This window comes from Camelus bactrianus, chromosome 20, assembly GCF_048773025.1.
Source record: "Camelus bactrianus isolate YW-2024 breed Bactrian camel chromosome 20, ASM4877302v1, whole genome shotgun sequence".
Lineage (NCBI taxonomy): Eukaryota > Metazoa > Chordata > Mammalia > Artiodactyla > Camelidae > Camelus > Camelus bactrianus.
This window is the reverse complement of record NC_133558.1, coordinates 37,208,249-37,226,275: the sequence shown is the minus strand read 5'-3', so window position 1 is coordinate 37,226,275 and position 18,027 is coordinate 37,208,249. Positions and strand designations below refer to the sequence as shown.

Here is an 18,027-nt window from a genome sequence, read left to right as displayed (position 1 = left end):
GTACGGGAAGGACCATTATTGAACGGAAAATAAATTTTCCTTTTTTGCCTCATCTTTCAACTCTCAAAACAAGGGTATGATTTTACTTACAAAGGGAACCTGAGTAACTTTGTTAGACGAGTCTTCAGATTGTTCCAACTAAATTGTTCAGATTATTCGCCACCTTCTAGAACGGCGTTTCTTCTGCAGCTTCACCACATTGCTGTCCAGCTGTGCTGGGGAGCATCTTCGAGGTTGTTCTAGCCAGGAATGAAAGGGCCCCAAGAACCAGGGTACAGATGGTAGATATCTCGAAGTCACACTGAGCATCTCTGGCACAAGTGGGCTCTTGGATGCTTGCCAAGAATCATTTTGTTACACGTGAGGCCAAAGGCACCTCCTCTTGGGCCCTTTCATGCACACCCGTGGCCAAGTAGGCTGCCCTTGGCTCTTTTCTTGTCTGTCGTGGAAGGGTCTTAGGAAGGTGCATCCAACCGCTTCCCGGCACAGGTGCCCGCGGTGGTGCTGCAGAGATGACACCCCTTAGACGCTGGGCCACTCAAGAAGCTCGGCCGAGATCCCTCATTTGACTGAGAGTCTCTTGATGATCAAAGCATGAGCTTATTTTTACAAGCATACCTTAGAGAACACGGAAACCAGAACTTGGGCAACACATTTCTTTTCTGTGAGATTACATATTAGCTGATATTACTGTCGCCACCTCTGTTCTGTAGAACAGCATGAAGGTGCTGATGTAAAACAGAAACGGGGACTCTCAGCCTGGACCACCCAGGGGCTACACACAGCACAGTGGGTGGATGACACCTTCCTCCTCCTTTTTTTTTTTTTTTTGTAAAGTTGAATTTATTTTTATTTAGCTCTTTTCCAAGAGTTTTGAGACGACCTTCAGAAAAACTTCAAAAATAGTGTGTTACATTGGGGATCGTTAATGATGTAATGGACCGATTTTCTTAACCACTTTGGAAATAATTCGTAGGACTGATTTGAGTGAACACTTTTAATAAAAATCCAGGTATGTGGCCTTCCTGGTGGTTCTCTTTGATAAATGATAGAAGGTGAAACTTTTACAGGAAAAGATAGCTTTTCTCTAGACTATCTTCCCCAAATGTAATTTCCCTCAGAGAAGCTTTTATTGGGGGCTGGGTAGCAAACAGTTTGGAGGTACACCCTCTGGTGAGGACAAGGAGGTGCTGATTAGGGACCCTCATGGATAGTGGGGTAAGAGAGGGCACCCCATTGCCACAAGGAGGCCGGCCTCAGAGGACCCCGCAGGCAGGCAGTGGGGGGCCCCAGGTTCCATGCAATGTGGAGGTTCCAGATTGATCCAGCTGCCTGGAAGGAATGGGGCTCCACTTGGGTGAGTCCACACTCACTCATTACTGTCAACATCAGTGTATCTCTTGATTAGATGACATTATGCAAAATATTCACGTCACGTATTTTTGCATAAATATACCTTACAGGTAATGCTCAGTGTGCAGCTGTGTGTGTGAAAGACTGATTACTCTTGTAGCCATTAAGATTTAAAAATAAATATAAGTAGATTTATTTATGTGTTTATAGATGTGTATTATCTGTATCATATACGTACATAGAATAGATTCATACATATGTAGTGTAATACGTACGTGCACATTTTAAACTGGTTTACGTGTAATCACAGTGCCTCATAGGCTTACATCTGCCTGACTTAGCTTTATCTGTGGTTTTTTCTCTCAGCATTGTGTCTGCCTTCTCCTGAGCTGCTTTCCTTTTCCTTCCTCCCCCTCCCTGCCTCTCCCTTCTTTCCATCCTTTTAAATAATTTTCGGTGCCTACCGTGAAAGTGCGGAAAGGAACCCCGGGAGTTGTGGCTTGGTGTCTGTAGGTTGGGACCCAGGGAGCTCGTAATCCTTCTATGTAATGTGGCCCTTGGCTTCTACCCTGATCATAACGTCCTGCTTTGGGGAGAAAGCGCTCAGTGGATTGGGATCCGTGATTTCAGCTCCCCAGCATCTTCACGTGTGCCCTAGAAGGGACTTGGACACGACCAGACTGTTGTGTGATCTTTGTGTCGAGGGTGTCTCTTCCGGGTGAAGAGCTGTACATTACATGCCTGGGGACGGGGTGGGTGGGGTGTGTGTTTGGAGTTTCTTGCCAGCTGGGTGCCCCGGGGCAGGGTGTTGACAGCTATAACCTGGGGACAGGCGCCCCGAAGATACTGAGATGCTGTCTGCTTCGTTACAGCAACTGCGAGAGCTGATCGCAGAGCACAAGCCTCACATCGACAAGATGAACAAGACCGGGCCGCAGTTGCTGGAACTGAGCCCGAGGGAGGGCTTTTCCATCCGAGAGAAGTACATGGCGGCTGACAGCCTCTACAGTCAGATCAAGGAGGACGTCAAGAAGCGGGCAGTGGCGCTGGATGAAGCCATGGCCCAGTCCACGCAGGTAATGCTCGACGCTGGGGGTGGGGTGCAGCGTGGGGCGCCGGGTCCTGCCTCTCCTGGGTCAGTGTCAGCTAAAACGGTCCCACTGCGGTGACTCTGAGCACTGGTGTCTGTCCCAGGTGCGATGCTTGCCTGCGTCCAGTCCTTGTATCTCCCAGCCTCCTTCTATATAAATAAAACATAATTTCCAGTGACTGAAGAAACATACAGTTGTCATCATTGTCCAGATATCTAAGTAAGTGTCCATCCGGAGTGGAAGTCAGTGTTTGCCACTGGGACAGATAAAAGAAAGTGTCACTGTCGTTGCTGATAAAGCACTCCCAGGACGGCAGTAAGAAGAAATACTGTGAATGGCAGGCTGAGTCAGAAGGGAAAAAATAGAAAGTTGGACTTCTTTTTTCCCTTGATTGAAAATAAATTCTTTCAAGAAGTTGATTTGCAGTTATCTACAGAGTTGTCGTGAAGGTTTGATTCTCATCATTAGAGTTGCTGGCGTTAGAGTGGTCCACTGTCTGTAATCCTGAGTGGCGAGTCCTTCAGTGTGGAAGATGGCGTGGCCTCGATAAATGAGCGAGGTTTTATAACTTTGCTCTGTTGTCTGCGGTACCTTTGCAAACAGGAGTTGAAAATTCCTTCATGAATCCGATTATGAGTTAAATACAAACTTCCATTGCAATATCAGGGTGGTTTTTGTTTTGTTTAATTTTTTTTTTTTAACATTTGTTAGTTCAGGAAACTCGTGACTTAAGAAATCCCTTTAATCTGGTCAAAACTGCCCATGAGTTTCACATTTAATAATGTTACTTTTTTTGGAGGCCAAAATAATCAGTAAATGTGAATAAACAGTAAATTTTGATAGACTCAGACTGAGGTTATTTAACCTAATTTTTATTTATTTTAATTATTTTGGTGAAGTGTGGTCAGTCACAATATGCCAGTTTCTGGTGTACAGCACAATGTCCCAGTCACACATATGCACATGTATGTTTGTTTTCATACTCTTTTTCATTATAGGTCACTACAAGAGATTGAATAGAGTTCCCTGTGCTATGCAGTAGAGACTTGTTCTGTTTAATAGATCGTAGTTAGTATCTGCAAATCTCTGACCCTAATTTTTAAACTTAATTTGAATTGTGATCAGGTGAAGCAGTATGTAGGATGCTGCTCTCAGGTGGCCCAGTTATGTATTAGCATATTCCATTTCTTAATGAATACACTCAGTTATCTGCAAGAAGCAGTCCAGCCTCCATTAGCCATGTGACACAGACAGGTGTGTGTAAGTCGTGATTTTTAAGAAACGTCTTCCCGTGCCAGCTGGTTGTAGCTCTTCGGAGGGCTGTTAACAAAAGGACTAAGGTTTATTTAGTTCTTGATTGTGGCATGAAATAGATGTTTTCCACTTAAATGCCACACTTGGCACCCCGGGTCCTTTGCCTTATGATCGATCGATCGCTCTGTGTCACCACCAGTTCCACGACAAGATCGACCAGACCCTGGAGAGCCTGGAGCGCATTGCGGAGCGCCTGAGGCAGCCCCCGTCCATCTCGGCGGAGGTGGAGAAGATCCGGGAGCAGATCAGCGAGAACAAGAACGTGTTGGTGGTGGACATGGAGAAGCTGCAGCCCCTGTACGAGACGCTCAGGCAGAGGGGAGAGGAGATGATCGCGCGGTCCCAGGGCACGGACAAGGACACATCTGCCAAAGGTAAGCTGGTCGGGATGGGCGAACCATCGGTCTCGACTCGTACGACCATTCTGAGTGCTCACCATCAACGCGCCCGGTTTTAGAAAAGGTTTCGCAGATCCAATGTGTCTTGGGTGGAGGGGCTGTTGTTCCTGTCTTCCTGTGTTGGTGACATCAGTTGGTTAAATACATCATGTCCCATAATACAAAAGCCACATGTTCTCCAAGCCCTTCAAATCAGTTGGTTAAAGCATAATGCTCCGAAGACCAAACCTAGGGGTGTTTTTTCCTCCTCACTGCCTACGCCAACTGACCTAACTGGCGCTCTATTCCATAGCCACAGAAATGGCAACTGGGACCTTAAAGGTATGAGCTGGGGTCAAAGAGGAGAGCCTGTGCAGAGGTCAGTGGAAATTCGTGGTGAGGGTGCACTGGAAGCAAGCCCAAAATACGTATCCCACGTTGTTGTGTTCCCAGGACTGAGCCAACATCTCAAGTCTTGACTGGGAGGGCACATACTTGCGTGGTTATTTCTCTTTCTTAGCAGTAAGGCCCGCCTTGGTAAACTCAGGTCCCCCTGCTCTGAGCTCACATGCCTCTCCGAGCATCATCTTTTGTCAGGAAACCTTGGTTCAGGAGGAGCAGGACACCCTGAGTTTGTCTGGAAAGGCCATTGAGCCCAGCGATACCCAGTAGACTGGGCTCAACTCAGATTTGATCCAGGTTTAGAAACCTGGTGAGTTGAATCACCATTCCTGTGTAGACAAAAATGCTCTGCTTTATTGCTTACGGGGTGTCTTTTTGATTCTGTTTTGCTCTGTAGCTGTTCAGGACAAGCTTGACCAAATGGTTTTCATCTGGGAGAACATACACACACTGGTGGAAGAAAGAGAAGCCAAACTCTTGGATGTGATGGAATTAGCAGAGAAGTTCTGGTGTGATCACATGTCCCTGGTGGTTACCACCAAAGATACCCAGGATTTCATCCGGGACCTGGAAGACCCTGGAATCGATCCCTCAGTAGTGAAGCAGCAGCAGGAAGCAGCAGAGGTATGCAGAAAAATCCCATTTAGGGGTAAAGAATCGGTTGTGGTATCGTGAATCCCTGGGTTCCTTTGGTAAATATTTTGAATCTATTAAATTTGATTCTGAAAGAGGAATGCATAGCGATGTGGGTGGAGACAGAGGACACCCACAGATTTCACTGGAAGAATGTGTATTTAGGAAGTTTCACTCCATCCCCGATGCTTCTGCCTTATGTCGGGGCCTCCTTATCTCTTTTCATGGCTTCTGAAGTAATCTGAGTGGTCCCCCGTCTGCAGAGGCTTTTTCCCCGCCAGCCTCTAACCTTGGTGCCGGTCGGACCTCTAGATCTGCCCTTACTCTGCTGCTGATTTACACCCCTCCGGAGTGTGCACTGCCTCCTGCTGAAAGTCCACGCTACCTAGACAGGGTACCAGCCGGTTACATCCCAGTCGAGCCGATGCCTGTGTTTCCAAAGCCATTGTTTTCCCTATTTCTTGCGTACTCAGCGGAGTTTGTCCCCATAACATTCTCATCACACGAAGGACTGTACACAGAGTAGGACTTGTGGTCGATCGACCATGCTCTGTCAGGGCCCCTTGAGTGGGACAGTCAGATCTCATTTTCTCTGCATCTCCAATCCCTGCTCGAGGGCTTGGTTCATATTTGGTAAATAAGTGCATCTCAAATGAATAAATATATTTAACAAAGAAGATGAAAGCAAAGGGAGAAGACTGCATTTCTGTCATAGTTTTTTTGTTTTGTTTTTGGTAGTTTACTTGTGCCAGGGTAAAAGTGAAAATACAGAGCTAGACTATCCTAAATCTACTAAGAAGATACAGTAATTTGCATGAAGTCTTTGAACTCATGTGATAATTACATCTGTTGTAAGAGTGAATTGCCAAACTCATTGGTTTGAGAAACAAACACAAAATGTCTTTGTGCTTTTCAGTATTTTTTAAGAAACTTACTCTGGTATTTGTTATGTGGAATTATTTCCTAAATATTGTCTCTATAGTAAACAGTTGACATTTGTTACTCAAAGGACAGTTTTTTCTTTAAAGTAGTTCTTCTCTTTTTCTTGGTGAAAAATTTAGTGCAGAAAGTTAAGGAATAGAAAGAAGAAAATAAAAATTGATTGCAGTCGCACGTCGTAGAAGTAACTACCATTAATGTCTGTGGGCATCTTTTTAGTTTCACTGTGGTTTTGCTCAAAACTAAAGCTACCATTTCTTTTTTTTTTTTAACACCTTTGTTGTGGTCTGGTTCCTGTACAGCAAACTACACATATTTCAGATGTACACTTTGATGAATTTTGATAAATGTCTACACCCATGAAGCCACCACCACAATCAAGATAGCTCACATTTCCATCACTCCCCAAGAGGTGCAATTTTCAAATTCCCAATTTACCCCTTCCCACCCCCTTTAACCCCTGGTAACCATAAGTTTGTTCTCTATGTCTGTGAGTCTGTTTCTGTTTTATAGATAAGTTCATTTGTGTCCTTTCTTTTTAGATTCCACATATGAGCGATCTCATATAGTATTTTTCTTCCTCTTTCTGGCTGACTTCACTTAGAATGACAATCTCCAGGTCCATCCATGTTGCTGCAAATGGCATTACTTTATTCTTTTTTATGGCTGAGTAGTATTCCATTTGCGTGTGTGTGCGCGCACCACATCTTCTTTATCCAGTCATCTCTTGATAGACATTTGGGGTGTTTCCCCGTCTTGGCCATTGTAAATAGTGCTGCTGTGAACAGTGGGGTGCATGTGTCTCTTTGAATTACATTTTCTCTGGATATATGCCCCGGAGTGGGATTGCTGGACCATAGGATAAGTCTATTTTTAGTTTTTTAAGGAACCTCCATACTGTCCTCCACAGTGGCTGCACCAATTTGCATTCCCACCAACAAGTGTAGGAGGGTTTCCTTTTTTAAGGCTGCCATTTCTTATCCCAGGTCATAAGGGAGGAGATTGATGGACTGCAGGAAGAGCTGGACATGGTCATTAACCTGGGTTCTGAACTCATCGCCGCGTGTGGGGAGCCTGACAAACCCATCGTCAAGAAGAGCATAGACGAGGTACGGCTCCCGTCTATGCTTATCAGAATAGTTTGGTTTTTTTAAGCATTTTGTTCACTAAAGCATATTTAATAGAAGTGGTTGAACACTTAACACAGGACACTGAAAGAGTTCTAATATTTATATCGTAGTTAAATTCAGCGTGGGATTCTCTAAATAAAGCTTGGAAAGACCGGGTGGACAGGCTGGAGGAGGCGATGCAGGCCGCCGTTCAGTACCAGGATGGACTGCAGGTACGGGTCGCAGTGTCCACCGGGGGTGGGGCAGGGGTCGCGTTAAGTGATGCTCACAGAGTCGTGCGCTGGGATCGCCCCAGAGCTGCAGGTGTGATGCTATTGCCTCACCTGCTTCGTTCCCCCTCTTGCCTTTTAGAAGCTGTTTCTGACCCTTGTGATGAGTACAGATTTATACACACACCTCAGAACATTTTCACACACACATTCTGTGAGATTTACTTTGAGAAGCAATATTCTAATTTTTTTTTTAAAAGTGGAAGTCAATATACCCACCCGGTATTTTTCCTAAATGGCTTGACACCAGACAGTGGAGTGGAGGTGAGTCTGAGTTCTGCTCTGAAGTTGAGTGGATTAAGATGAAAGGCGTAAACACTGTCTAAAAATACCACCAAGCTGGGCTCAAGTCAGAAGTAAAGAAATTGGATTTGAAGCCAGCAGTCCCCGTGAATTCAAATAGACGTCTATTTTATGTCATGATCTGTCGTGTAAAAAAGTGTATTCTTTTTCCCCATATATATAATTCCTTTTAATAGTTGTTTTCCACATCCCTAAAGGGTTCTCGGTCAGTTCATTAACCAGTCTTGAAGTTTCTTTTTTTTTTTTATATTAAAAATTCTCCTGTCAGGCGAGGCCAACTCGGTGATATTTCTTCCCCACCTTCCTTAACGTTGTCCCATTTCCTAACCAGCTGGCAGGAGTTTAATCTTCTATCCAACCACCATATGGAAAAAGTCCTAAGTATTTCCATAACACCAAGAGAATATTATTTTTAAAGCTCAGATGAGAACATCTTTTCCTTTTTATGAGGCTACTTCGTTTCTATATTTGTAAAAATAAATATGAGCCCAGCTTCATGCCCAGCTGCAAAGTGTTTTGAACTCTGGAAATACATTAAAAAAAAAAATTCACTACAGGTAACACCTTGTTATAACCTTGCCCTCCCTCCTGCTTTTAAGCAAAGTGATTATTTATTGGTTACGTTATCAATGGCCTGTAACCAGCCAGGTTCCAGCTCCGTCTGTGGGGCCAGATGGTGATTTTCACATATGTTTGGCGAGTCACTGGGGCTGTGTCTGTCCCATGGTTGAAGATGGCACTGCCACCCGTTGCAGCCTCTGAAATCTCAGGGGCCACTAGCCCTCAGGAGGTCACAGCCGGACACTGTGGCTTGTCTCATCCCCGCTACTGGAAAACAAGGTCTCCCGCAGGTCCTGCTGGTCGGTGGGTTAGTTACATCACCTGTGGGGACAAAGGACCGTGATCATTTGAAGGGCTGCAGCTGGATGTTGAAAGCTGCAGACCCTCCAGAGTCTTCCAGGTTTGATTGTAAAGTCAAATACATTTTATTTTCCGAGTTGCCACTTAAGTACTGAGGTTCATTACTGATAACTTGAAAATACCAGACATTTGCCAAGGTTTTTTTTTTTTTTTCTTTCCTATATGGGCCAGCAACTTTTATTAAATTACAAAATAATTTTGTGTCTTCAACCTGGAAAAGAATATGAGTGGAGTCTTTTTTAGAATGTTTATATCACTGAAAAAGAACTAGGAAAATAGGAAATTTTGAAGTTTTGTTGCAATTCAGAATAATGGTCCTAATCTTTCTATGTGCAGGATTTTAATGCTAATCTAAATAATGCATAAAAGTTTATGTGAGACAAATGGTTTCCTCAAGTGCCAAACAATAAACTTCGTGATTATTTGAATAAACACATGGATTTGAGGCTTTTTCTTTCACTGTATTGACACAATCTGCCTTCCAGACAGACATAAGAGAGTGTAGAGAATTTTATTTCATGGGGTGACTTGATTAAAGTTTTTCCCAAATGGACTGAAAAGTTCTCAATATTCTAAGATTCCATTTAAGATAGAATTTCTTTTGCAAATTTGGGTGCAAAATTGGAGGCTTCACATGTCTCATGTTTGAGATAACTTTCCATATATTGCTGCCTTTATTTGTAAAACAGGCTCGTGGCATAGCATCTTTATAGACTTGATGATTCTATTTTCCATCACAATTGAGGCGGTGCAGTCCTTTTGGATGTGCTGTGATACTGACATGAACTACTGTGTGTTTCAGGCAATATTCGACTGGGTAGATATTGCAGGTGGTAAACTGGCTTCCATGTCTCCCATCGGGACGGACCTTGAAACTGTCAAGCAGCAGATCGAAGAGCTCAAGGTAGGGGGAGGGGCCGAGAACTTCATCAGAGACTTTGCATTTTTAAGTTCTTGATTCACCGGCTGCTTTCCGCAAACTTAATTTACTCTCCACACTTGAAGTTTCACATTTTGATTATGAAACTGGTTTCACACTGTGCCCGCATGTAGTGAGCAGTGTGTAAGTGCTCATTGAATAAAGGGTGTAAAATGCTAGTAGTTTTTCTTACTAAATCAGTGCCTGTTCGTCATGGAAAAATCAGAAAATGCAAAGAAGCAAAAAGGTGGCTTTTTGAAAGCCACCCAAAATGTTGTGTACCCAGAGGCAACCACTCTTGAGATGTGATTATAGCCTTTCAGATATCCTCAGGTTGAGGGTAGGGTGAGGCATGGGTGTGTGTGTGTGTGTGTGTGTGTGTGTGTGTGTGTGTGTGTGTGTTTTACATATGTAGATCATACTGTGAGGATTTTTATAACTTTATTATTCAGTAGTGTATTATGTTGTTGATGCGTATACAGCGATATTTGCATTTTCTTCCTTGTGTTCAGAGTAACTCAGTTCGTCTAACAGGCTAAAAGAAGGGTCCCGTGGGTGGATGGGGTAATAGTGTTTCCCAGAGCGTTTGTTTTGTAAATGTTTGTTTGCCATCTGCTTTCCTCCGTCATTTTTCTTTCTTTTGTGGTTCCTGATGTCCAGCTGTGAAAAAGGCTGGACTTTTTCCTTTGAGTTCCTCTGTGCTGATGATCGCTTATCAAAGTGGGATCAGCTACTTCCTCCCTGATTTTAAGTCTCAGAGACATCACACCCCTTTCAAGGAACTCTGCTAGATTTCTACGTAAAATTACTCTCTGGCTTTAAAATTGTAGCATTTTCATCTCTAAGTGTACTTGTAGAATATCTCGTTTGGAAAAGATGTTTCTTTTTGAGAACTTTACTGTTATAATTATTAGACTGTGTTTTGTTGTTTTTTTTTTTAACTCTGGCTGCTTATGAAGTAAATACTTGATATCCCTTATGTATGGTTACAGATGCGGGGGAGTTACAGGTTGGGGGGAGAGATTATGTAAGGGTTTGCAAATATCTCAGTGGTTTGCATATCGCAGACTGGTTGGGGTCCTTGCCCTGAAACCAGGCGTCTCAGATGGCATCCTCCTTCATCCGGAGCAGTTACCTAACCATTCTCACCTCTGTGTCCTTAGATTGTTTGAGGGTAAAATTATTTTCTTTACAAGTTTGTTGAGAACAGCTTGAATACAGCAAGTGTTCACTATACCTTTGTTATTAGTTTTGAATTATTTTAATTTGCTTGAATAAATTAAGGGACTGCTTAGCCATTAATTATTCACTATTTAATAATTTACTATTCCAGAATAAAATGAATACTTTATGAAAGGACAGTTTCCCATTACAAGCAACCATTGGCTAACCTGTGTTCGTTGGCAAAGCCAAGATGATTAAATATATGTCAGTGAGCACCAGGAGAGAGAGTAATGTTATTCCGAGCCAGCAGTGGGTGAAGCAAGGGATAAATAGATATTAATAAACACAGCATAGCTGCAGAAAACACATAAAGTTCAGTGGATGCAAGATGTGTGTATGTTTTGAGCAGGAAATACTGAGTTTCTTTGAGATTTATTTTTTCTGAGTTTCATGTATGTCAAGATATATTTTGTTTTCTTCTTTCCTATAATTTAAAAACTCACCGGCTGTATATAATTAGACATTAGAATAAGTTAAGCCCTGAAATTTGTTATTTTTTATCGGAGTGTAGTTGATTTACAATGTTGTGTTAGTTTCTGGTGTACAGCGTAGGGAGTCAGTTATACATATATATATATACTATATATATTCTTTTTTATTATAGATTACTGTAAGCTATTGAATGTAGTTCCCTATGCTACTCAGTAGGACCTTGTTGTTTATCTATTTTATATATAGCAGTGTTATATATAGTGCTAATCCCCAAAATGTGTTAATTTTTTATTGTAGAGAACAAAAGTGAGGTATCAGAATTATAAAGAAAAACATCTTTCCATGTGAAAATGTTGCATAAAAATAAAAGATTTCTTTGATCATTTTTTATCTATAATGTTTTCATCACTAAACTCTGTTAGATTTTTATTCCCCTTCACCCCACCCCACTAAGAAGTGTGAATTAGAATCAAGACCTAGCCCCTAGAATTTTTGTTTATTTACAAGTTCCTGACATATGACAAGTTTTCCTTGTGTCTCTCTTTTCTAAAAAATAGCAATTTAAGTCAGAGGCTTACCAACAACAGATAGAGATGGAGAGGCTGAACCATCAGGCCGAGCTTCTGCTGAAGAAAGTAACCGAGGAGAGTGACAAGCACACCGTTCAGGACCCACTGATGGAGCTGAAGTTGATATGGGACAGTCTGGGCGAGAGGATCATCAACAGACAGGTAAATGCCAAGGCCTTTGTTAGGACATCATCACGCTTCAGCTTCATTGATGAATGTCAAATAACTATTAAAAAGTAAGACTGGGCGATCCTGTAGATCAACTTCCGAAGCCCCTAGATTCTCTTATTTCATTAGACCTTTTCCTGTTTTTCCTGCCATTTTTTTTTTTAACCTGAAAGCATTTAAGACTTAAAATGTAGAAGGATATGATGGTTGAGGTTCCTTGGATTTGCTTACAGGCTGACGCAGCATGATGCCATTGACTTTTTGCTCTTGTTTTATAAACGTGTGTCATCCATGATCTCGAACGTGGCGATTGATTCCCTTCCTGTCGCTCTTCCCGCAGCACAAGCTGGAGGGCGCTCTGCTAGCGCTGGGGCAGTTCCAGCACGCTCTGGACGAGCTGCTGGCCTGGCTGACGCACACCGAGGGCTTGCTCAGTGAACAGAAGCCCGTCGGGGGAGACCCCAAGGCCATCGAGATTGAGCTCGCCAAGCATCACGTACGTAGCTGTTACTGCAAACTCCCTGCATTTACAGCATCACCGGATGTGTTTGGTCCATCTCCCTTTTGTGTGCGTTTATGATTTTAACACTAGTTCACATTGGACATTGGCAACTGAAGGTTGAGCTACCTAAAACACGCCTCCTTAAAAGGGTTATAATCAGTGTTTATCTCTTTGGTCAAGGCAAGAATGGCAAATTTCTGGCTCAGTTTCTATGAGGATTGCATGCCCAACCCTGGAGGTTTAAATCCCTGGTTCTACCTGTCCTTGGATTGAGGTGGCGTAGTTTTAAAAGCTGTGGCGTGACCAGGTCACAGTTCCACTGCAGGATGTGTGTTTCCTCGGGTCACCCTCCCCTCCATCACTGCCTGCTTTTTGGCTTCTCTTACGTATTTCTGTCTGTCTGTACATCTCTTATTGTGTTGGAGTTTATCCTGTTTCCTCCTTTCTCTTACTTTTCATTGGCTTTTTGTATCTTAGTCCTTTCCTTTCTGAATTAGTTTTGAAAAATACTAGGTTTAGAAGAATTTTCACATGTCCTGTGCTTGACTTAAGGCTTATAAGTTGAAAATTTTTATCTAGAGATCCACGCAAAACAGTTATATATTGTTGCCATCTTCGGGGCATTTGGTTGACAATTCTTGGTGGAAAACTCCCCCTCTGTGAAGTCACCAGGCTTGAGGAATAAAGGTTATGCCCAGTAGAGTTTATCCTGACGTTCAACAATCTTTCATAGAATTTTCAACATTCACATTGTAGGGGCATCTTATTTAAAGTTCAGTCCCTAGTCCTAATCTTAAATAAATTTTCCTTGATTCTCAAATAGAAAAATTTGATTATTTTACTGTTTCTATGCTATCTATGTTTCATAGCGTTTTAAAACAAAGGGTTTTTTTGCACTTTAAGAGCATGACCTACAGTTTTTGACTATTCTTTAGTTCTCTTTCTTTTGTACTTTTCCGACAGTAATTGGTCCCTAATTTAAATTCTTCTTCCTTTTTTTTAACCTCATTCTGTCTAGTCCTTGCCCAACCTTGTCTGATTAACTATTAGGGCTTGTTTCGGATCACTAACATTTATCTTTCTTGAATGTCTGTATCACACCTTTGCTCAGAGCAGTAATGACCAGTCAGACTCACTCTGCACGTGAACAGAACCTTTATTCTCACACTGTTGAGTTTATGGCATTTACATTTTCATCAACTTAGCTGTCCTTAGTTGTCCTTAAAGTCACGTACGTCGGGGACAGGAGCTGTGCAGGATACGGTAGAGGTGGGAAATGAGCAGGTGGTCCAGTTATTTTGGTGGGGTTGAGTTAGGGGCCTTTAGTTTCTGTGTGTCTGTCTTTGAGCAGTTAGGAATGCCCCATTCCCTCCTTCCATTTCCAAAGTCAATGTTAAAGGCCCCAGAGCTGCCGGCACAGCTGCGGAGGAAGGGATGGGCTTTCTCACCCCTGTCCTGCCTTCTTCTCTGGCTCCCAGGCCGGGGCTTGTGCAGCGGGGCTGCAACCATTTAGAGGCATGAATGTTGCAGAATGACCCTTTGATGTTTTGACCACGAGGATTTTAACTCTTACGTTTTGAAAGCGGTTCCTACCGTTAACATATCAAAGCGCGTGCTTTTTAGAAGGATGGCTCCTTACTCAGTTGATGTTAGAGCCTTTGAAAAACACTGCCTCACCAGGTGCTGAGGAACGTGAGTGAGTGTAGCCGAGAACCAGCGATCGCAGCTGGTCGGTGCTCCTGGCTGAAGTCCTCCTGGTCTGGGTGTCTCCGGCGTGGGATGTCGTCCTTCACAGGGCGGCAGGCGATGCTTCTCTTCTTTCCTGTTGTCAGCCCGAGTCTGGGAGTGCAGAGCAGGGTCAGCATTGACTTTTACTCATGTCAGAGGAGAGTTTCTTCTGGTGTCCAAAAGCATAACACAGTCTTCTTGAAAGGAAGTGATTACTAAGCTCTATTTGTTCTTTGAAGTGTCGTTCTTCTTGGTACAGGAAACTGGTTTCAGCCTTGTGGTTGCTCTCTGCACTTTCCATTCCAGCGCCATGCTGCTGCATTTAAGTGTTATTCATCTCTTCTTTTTTATTGAAGTATAATCAGTTACAGTGTGTCAGTCTCTGGTGCACAGCATCATGTCTCAGTCATGCATATACATACATATATTCATTTTCCTATTCTTTTTCATTAAAGGTTATTATAAGATATTGAATATAGTTTCCTGTGTTATGCAGAAGAAATTCGATTTTTTTTAAATCTATGTTTATATATAGTGGTTAACATTTGCAAATCTCAAACTCCCAAATTTATCCCTTCCCACTCCCTTTCTCCTGGTAACCAAAAGATTGCTGGCTATGTCTGCAAGTCTGTTTCTGTTTCATAGATGAGTTCATTAGTTTCCTCTTTTTTTCTCTTTTTAGATTCCACATATGACTGATATCATATGGTATTTTTCTTTCTCTTTCTGGCTTACTTCACTTAGACTGACGATCTGCAGGTCCATCCATGTTGCTGCAAATGGCATTACTTTATTCTTTTTAATGGCTGAGTAGTATTCTGTTGTATAAATATATCACAACCTCTTTATCCAGTCATCTGTCAGTGGACACTTAGGTTGCTTCCATGTCTTGGCTATTGTAAATAGTGCTGCTGTGAACATTGGGGTGCATGTATCTTTTTGAATTAGAGTTCCCTCTGGATGTATGCCCAGGAATGGGATTGCTGGATCATTATTCATCTCTTCTTCTATTTCCACTGGGTAATAGAATAGGAAGGCGTCGTTTACTGGGATCTGTCATAGGTGTTTCATGTGCGTACTTTCTAGTAAGACAACAGCTAAGTCCTGGGACGCTGGACCTGGATGTCCCCGCTGTGTGGTGAAACGCCTTTCCCTCTAGTGTTAGGGCCGTCTGGGATCTCTGCTGACTTAGCAGTTGATTCTGACACCCTTAAATCCAGAGATGATAAAAGAACACTGTGATAATCCGTTTCCTTTTTAGAGTTGCTGATTACAAAGCACGGCAATGTATCCATTTTACATTTGAATATATAGACATAAGTATCTTTTAAATTGTTTACTCATGACGTGAAAATTCAGTGAGCCTGAACCCAGTGAATACTTTTAGAACCTTTTAACTATAATCTCTAGATCCTTAATGTCATCCATTGTAAAGCTTTCCTGATGGGAAGAACTGGCAATGTTCTCAACATAATCATTTCAGGGGATGTGGGTAGACTGAAGGTATATCCAATAAAGCTGTAAAGTTAAGGAAAAGAAGCCCCTCATTTAAAAAGTTTATTAGTATTAAGATTCTATGTATAGGATATTTCTGTTTCAGAATGTTTCATAACCAGGAAACAAGACAATTGTGTTAGAAGGGATGTTAACGTGTTACCAACCGACATTGGTAAACATTTTGTAAACATTGGTAAACGTTGATAAAACATTGTGTTATCTTAATATCTTCAGGTGCTCCAAAATGACGTATTGGCCCATCAGTCCACAGTGGAAGCCGTTAATAAAGCAGGAAATGACTTAATTGAATCAAGTGCAGGGGAAGAAGCGAGCAATCTTCAGAACAAGCTGGAGGTTCTAAATCAGCGCTGGCAAAATGTTTTGGAAAAGACAGAACAGAGGAAGCAGCAGCTGGATGGTGCCTTGCGCCAGGTGAAAAAAAGCCATCAAGTCGGAAACTGCCTTAGCCTTCAAGGCCAGGACGGCATAGCATCCCTGTTCAGGCTGACAGACCCCTGGTTAATTGTGTACGCCCCGGGTGGGGAGTGAAAATGAGTCGGGTAGAGAACAGAGCTGATGACAATGAGCCCGCCCGTTCTTAGCCTAAGAGCCTTATCGCTGGCTCTCCTGAGGCTGAAAGGCAGGCGTCCAGCAGCCCTGCCGTCGCTGAGAATGCGCCGAGGGGCTTAGCAGGCGGGGATTGTGCTGGCCGCCTTTTCTGCTTGAAAATGATAGTGTTTGGGGCCCACACTTGAAGCTCCCTCTCTCTCTCACTCCAGGCCAAAGGGTTCCACGGCGAGATCGAGGACTTGCAGCAGTGGCTGACAGACACGGAGAGGCATCTCTTAGCCTCCAAGCCTCTGGGAGGTTTACCGGAAACAGCCAGGGAGCAGCTTAATGCCCACATGGTGAGTACAGTATTTCCTCCAGCTCTAGCCTCAGATTAAGTAACTGACCGTTTGGTGTTGGCCCTGGTGAGAAATAAATCGTGGGAGAAGGTTGAAAGGATACACAGTTTTACGGCAGACATCTCTGTGTGTCAGTGCCAGACACGCTGTTGATTGATGACGTTCTTAAAGTCAGAACCTATCCTTTATTTTTATTTTTTTGTTTTTATTTATTTATTTTAAAAAATTAATTGAAGTATAGTCAGTTACAACGTGTCAATTCCTGGTGTTCAGCATCATGTCCCAGTCATGCATATACATACATATATTCATTTTCATGTTCTTTTTCATTAAAGGTTATGACAAGATATTGAATATCGTTCCCTGTGCTACACAGAAGAAATTTGGTTTTTAGAACCTATTCTTTATTTTAAAGCTTAGTGCGTCAGCAAATGAAAAGGGGTTTTAGAAGTTTAGGCAGGTTTCAGAAGCAAACCTTCCCCCATAAAAACATTGTATGGATAGTAATAGAGCATTGGGGTGAATCCTAAACTGTTACAACCTGAGTGAGAAGAAAAACCCCTCAAGGAGTCAGAAGTGACTTCAGAGGTTATTGCCGTGAGCGGATAGTCCCTAGTTTCCGGGAAGGCTGGAAAACGTGTTCTTGTTGTGTTAAAGTTACGTGTCTGCCCCTTTCCGTGGTGGTGGGGCTGCGTCTTCAGTCTCACGCCCAGCAGGTTTGGACAGGAGGCGGCTTCTGCCTACCTGTCCGATCTGGAGTGTTCTGCCTGCAGGCTGTTCCCACCTGTGTTGTGTGTCCTGTCGGCTCTTAAGGATAAGGAAGAAAAGCAGCGAAACTTGAGACTGGCTTTCTTTCGTAGCAGTAGGGACTGACAGGTGACATTCAGACTACCTGTGATCCATTTCCTGTTCATGTCCCGTTCTCAGTCAGCTCGCAGAGTTCTAAGAGAAGACAGTCGTGTTTCAGATTTTGCAAAATATTCTAATTTTTATACTGGTGAATTTGCATCAGATGACTCTTTTGTTGGGGGGGTAATTAGCTTTATTGATTTATTTATTTTTAATGGAGGTACTAGGGACTGAACCCAGGACCTTCTTCATGCTAGGCATGCATTCTACCACTGAGCTACATCCTCCCCCCACATCAGATGACTTTTTTTTAATAGTCAAATGCTCTGGATTAGCATTGTAGGAAATAAAAGTACTGAGGGATTTGGTGCAAGAAATGGGCCATTGCCCATGAGCGTCTGTACCCTTTAGTAATGTCTGGTGTTACTGTAAGATCTTACCAAGAAAACTGCATTTGAGGGGAGGGTATAGCTCAGTGGTAGAGCACGTGCTTAGCATG

The 18,027-nt window shown here is 42.9% G+C and overlaps 1 protein-coding gene across 20 annotated transcripts in view; it reads left to right on the top strand.

Moving 5' to 3' along the window:
• Positions 1-18,027, top strand: part of DST (dystonin) — a 435,873-nt gene that overhangs the window by 382,011 nt on the left and 35,835 nt on the right. For all 20 annotated transcript variants that reach the window (XM_074348964.1, XM_074348971.1, XM_074348950.1 and 17 more), the window contains 10 exons: positions 2,226-2,429; positions 3,898-4,132; positions 4,935-5,161; positions 7,096-7,218; positions 7,350-7,451; positions 9,535-9,636; positions 11,865-12,038; positions 12,385-12,540; positions 16,006-16,203; positions 16,551-16,679. In XM_074348964.1, the coding sequence (XP_074205065.1) occupies positions 2,226-2,429; positions 3,898-4,132; positions 4,935-5,161; positions 7,096-7,218; positions 7,350-7,451; positions 9,535-9,636; positions 11,865-12,038; positions 12,385-12,540; positions 16,006-16,203; positions 16,551-16,679 (1,650 nt within the window). The remainder of the gene's footprint in view (positions 1-2,225; positions 2,430-3,897; positions 4,133-4,934; positions 5,162-7,095; positions 7,219-7,349; positions 7,452-9,534; positions 9,637-11,864; positions 12,039-12,384; positions 12,541-16,005; positions 16,204-16,550; positions 16,680-18,027) is intronic.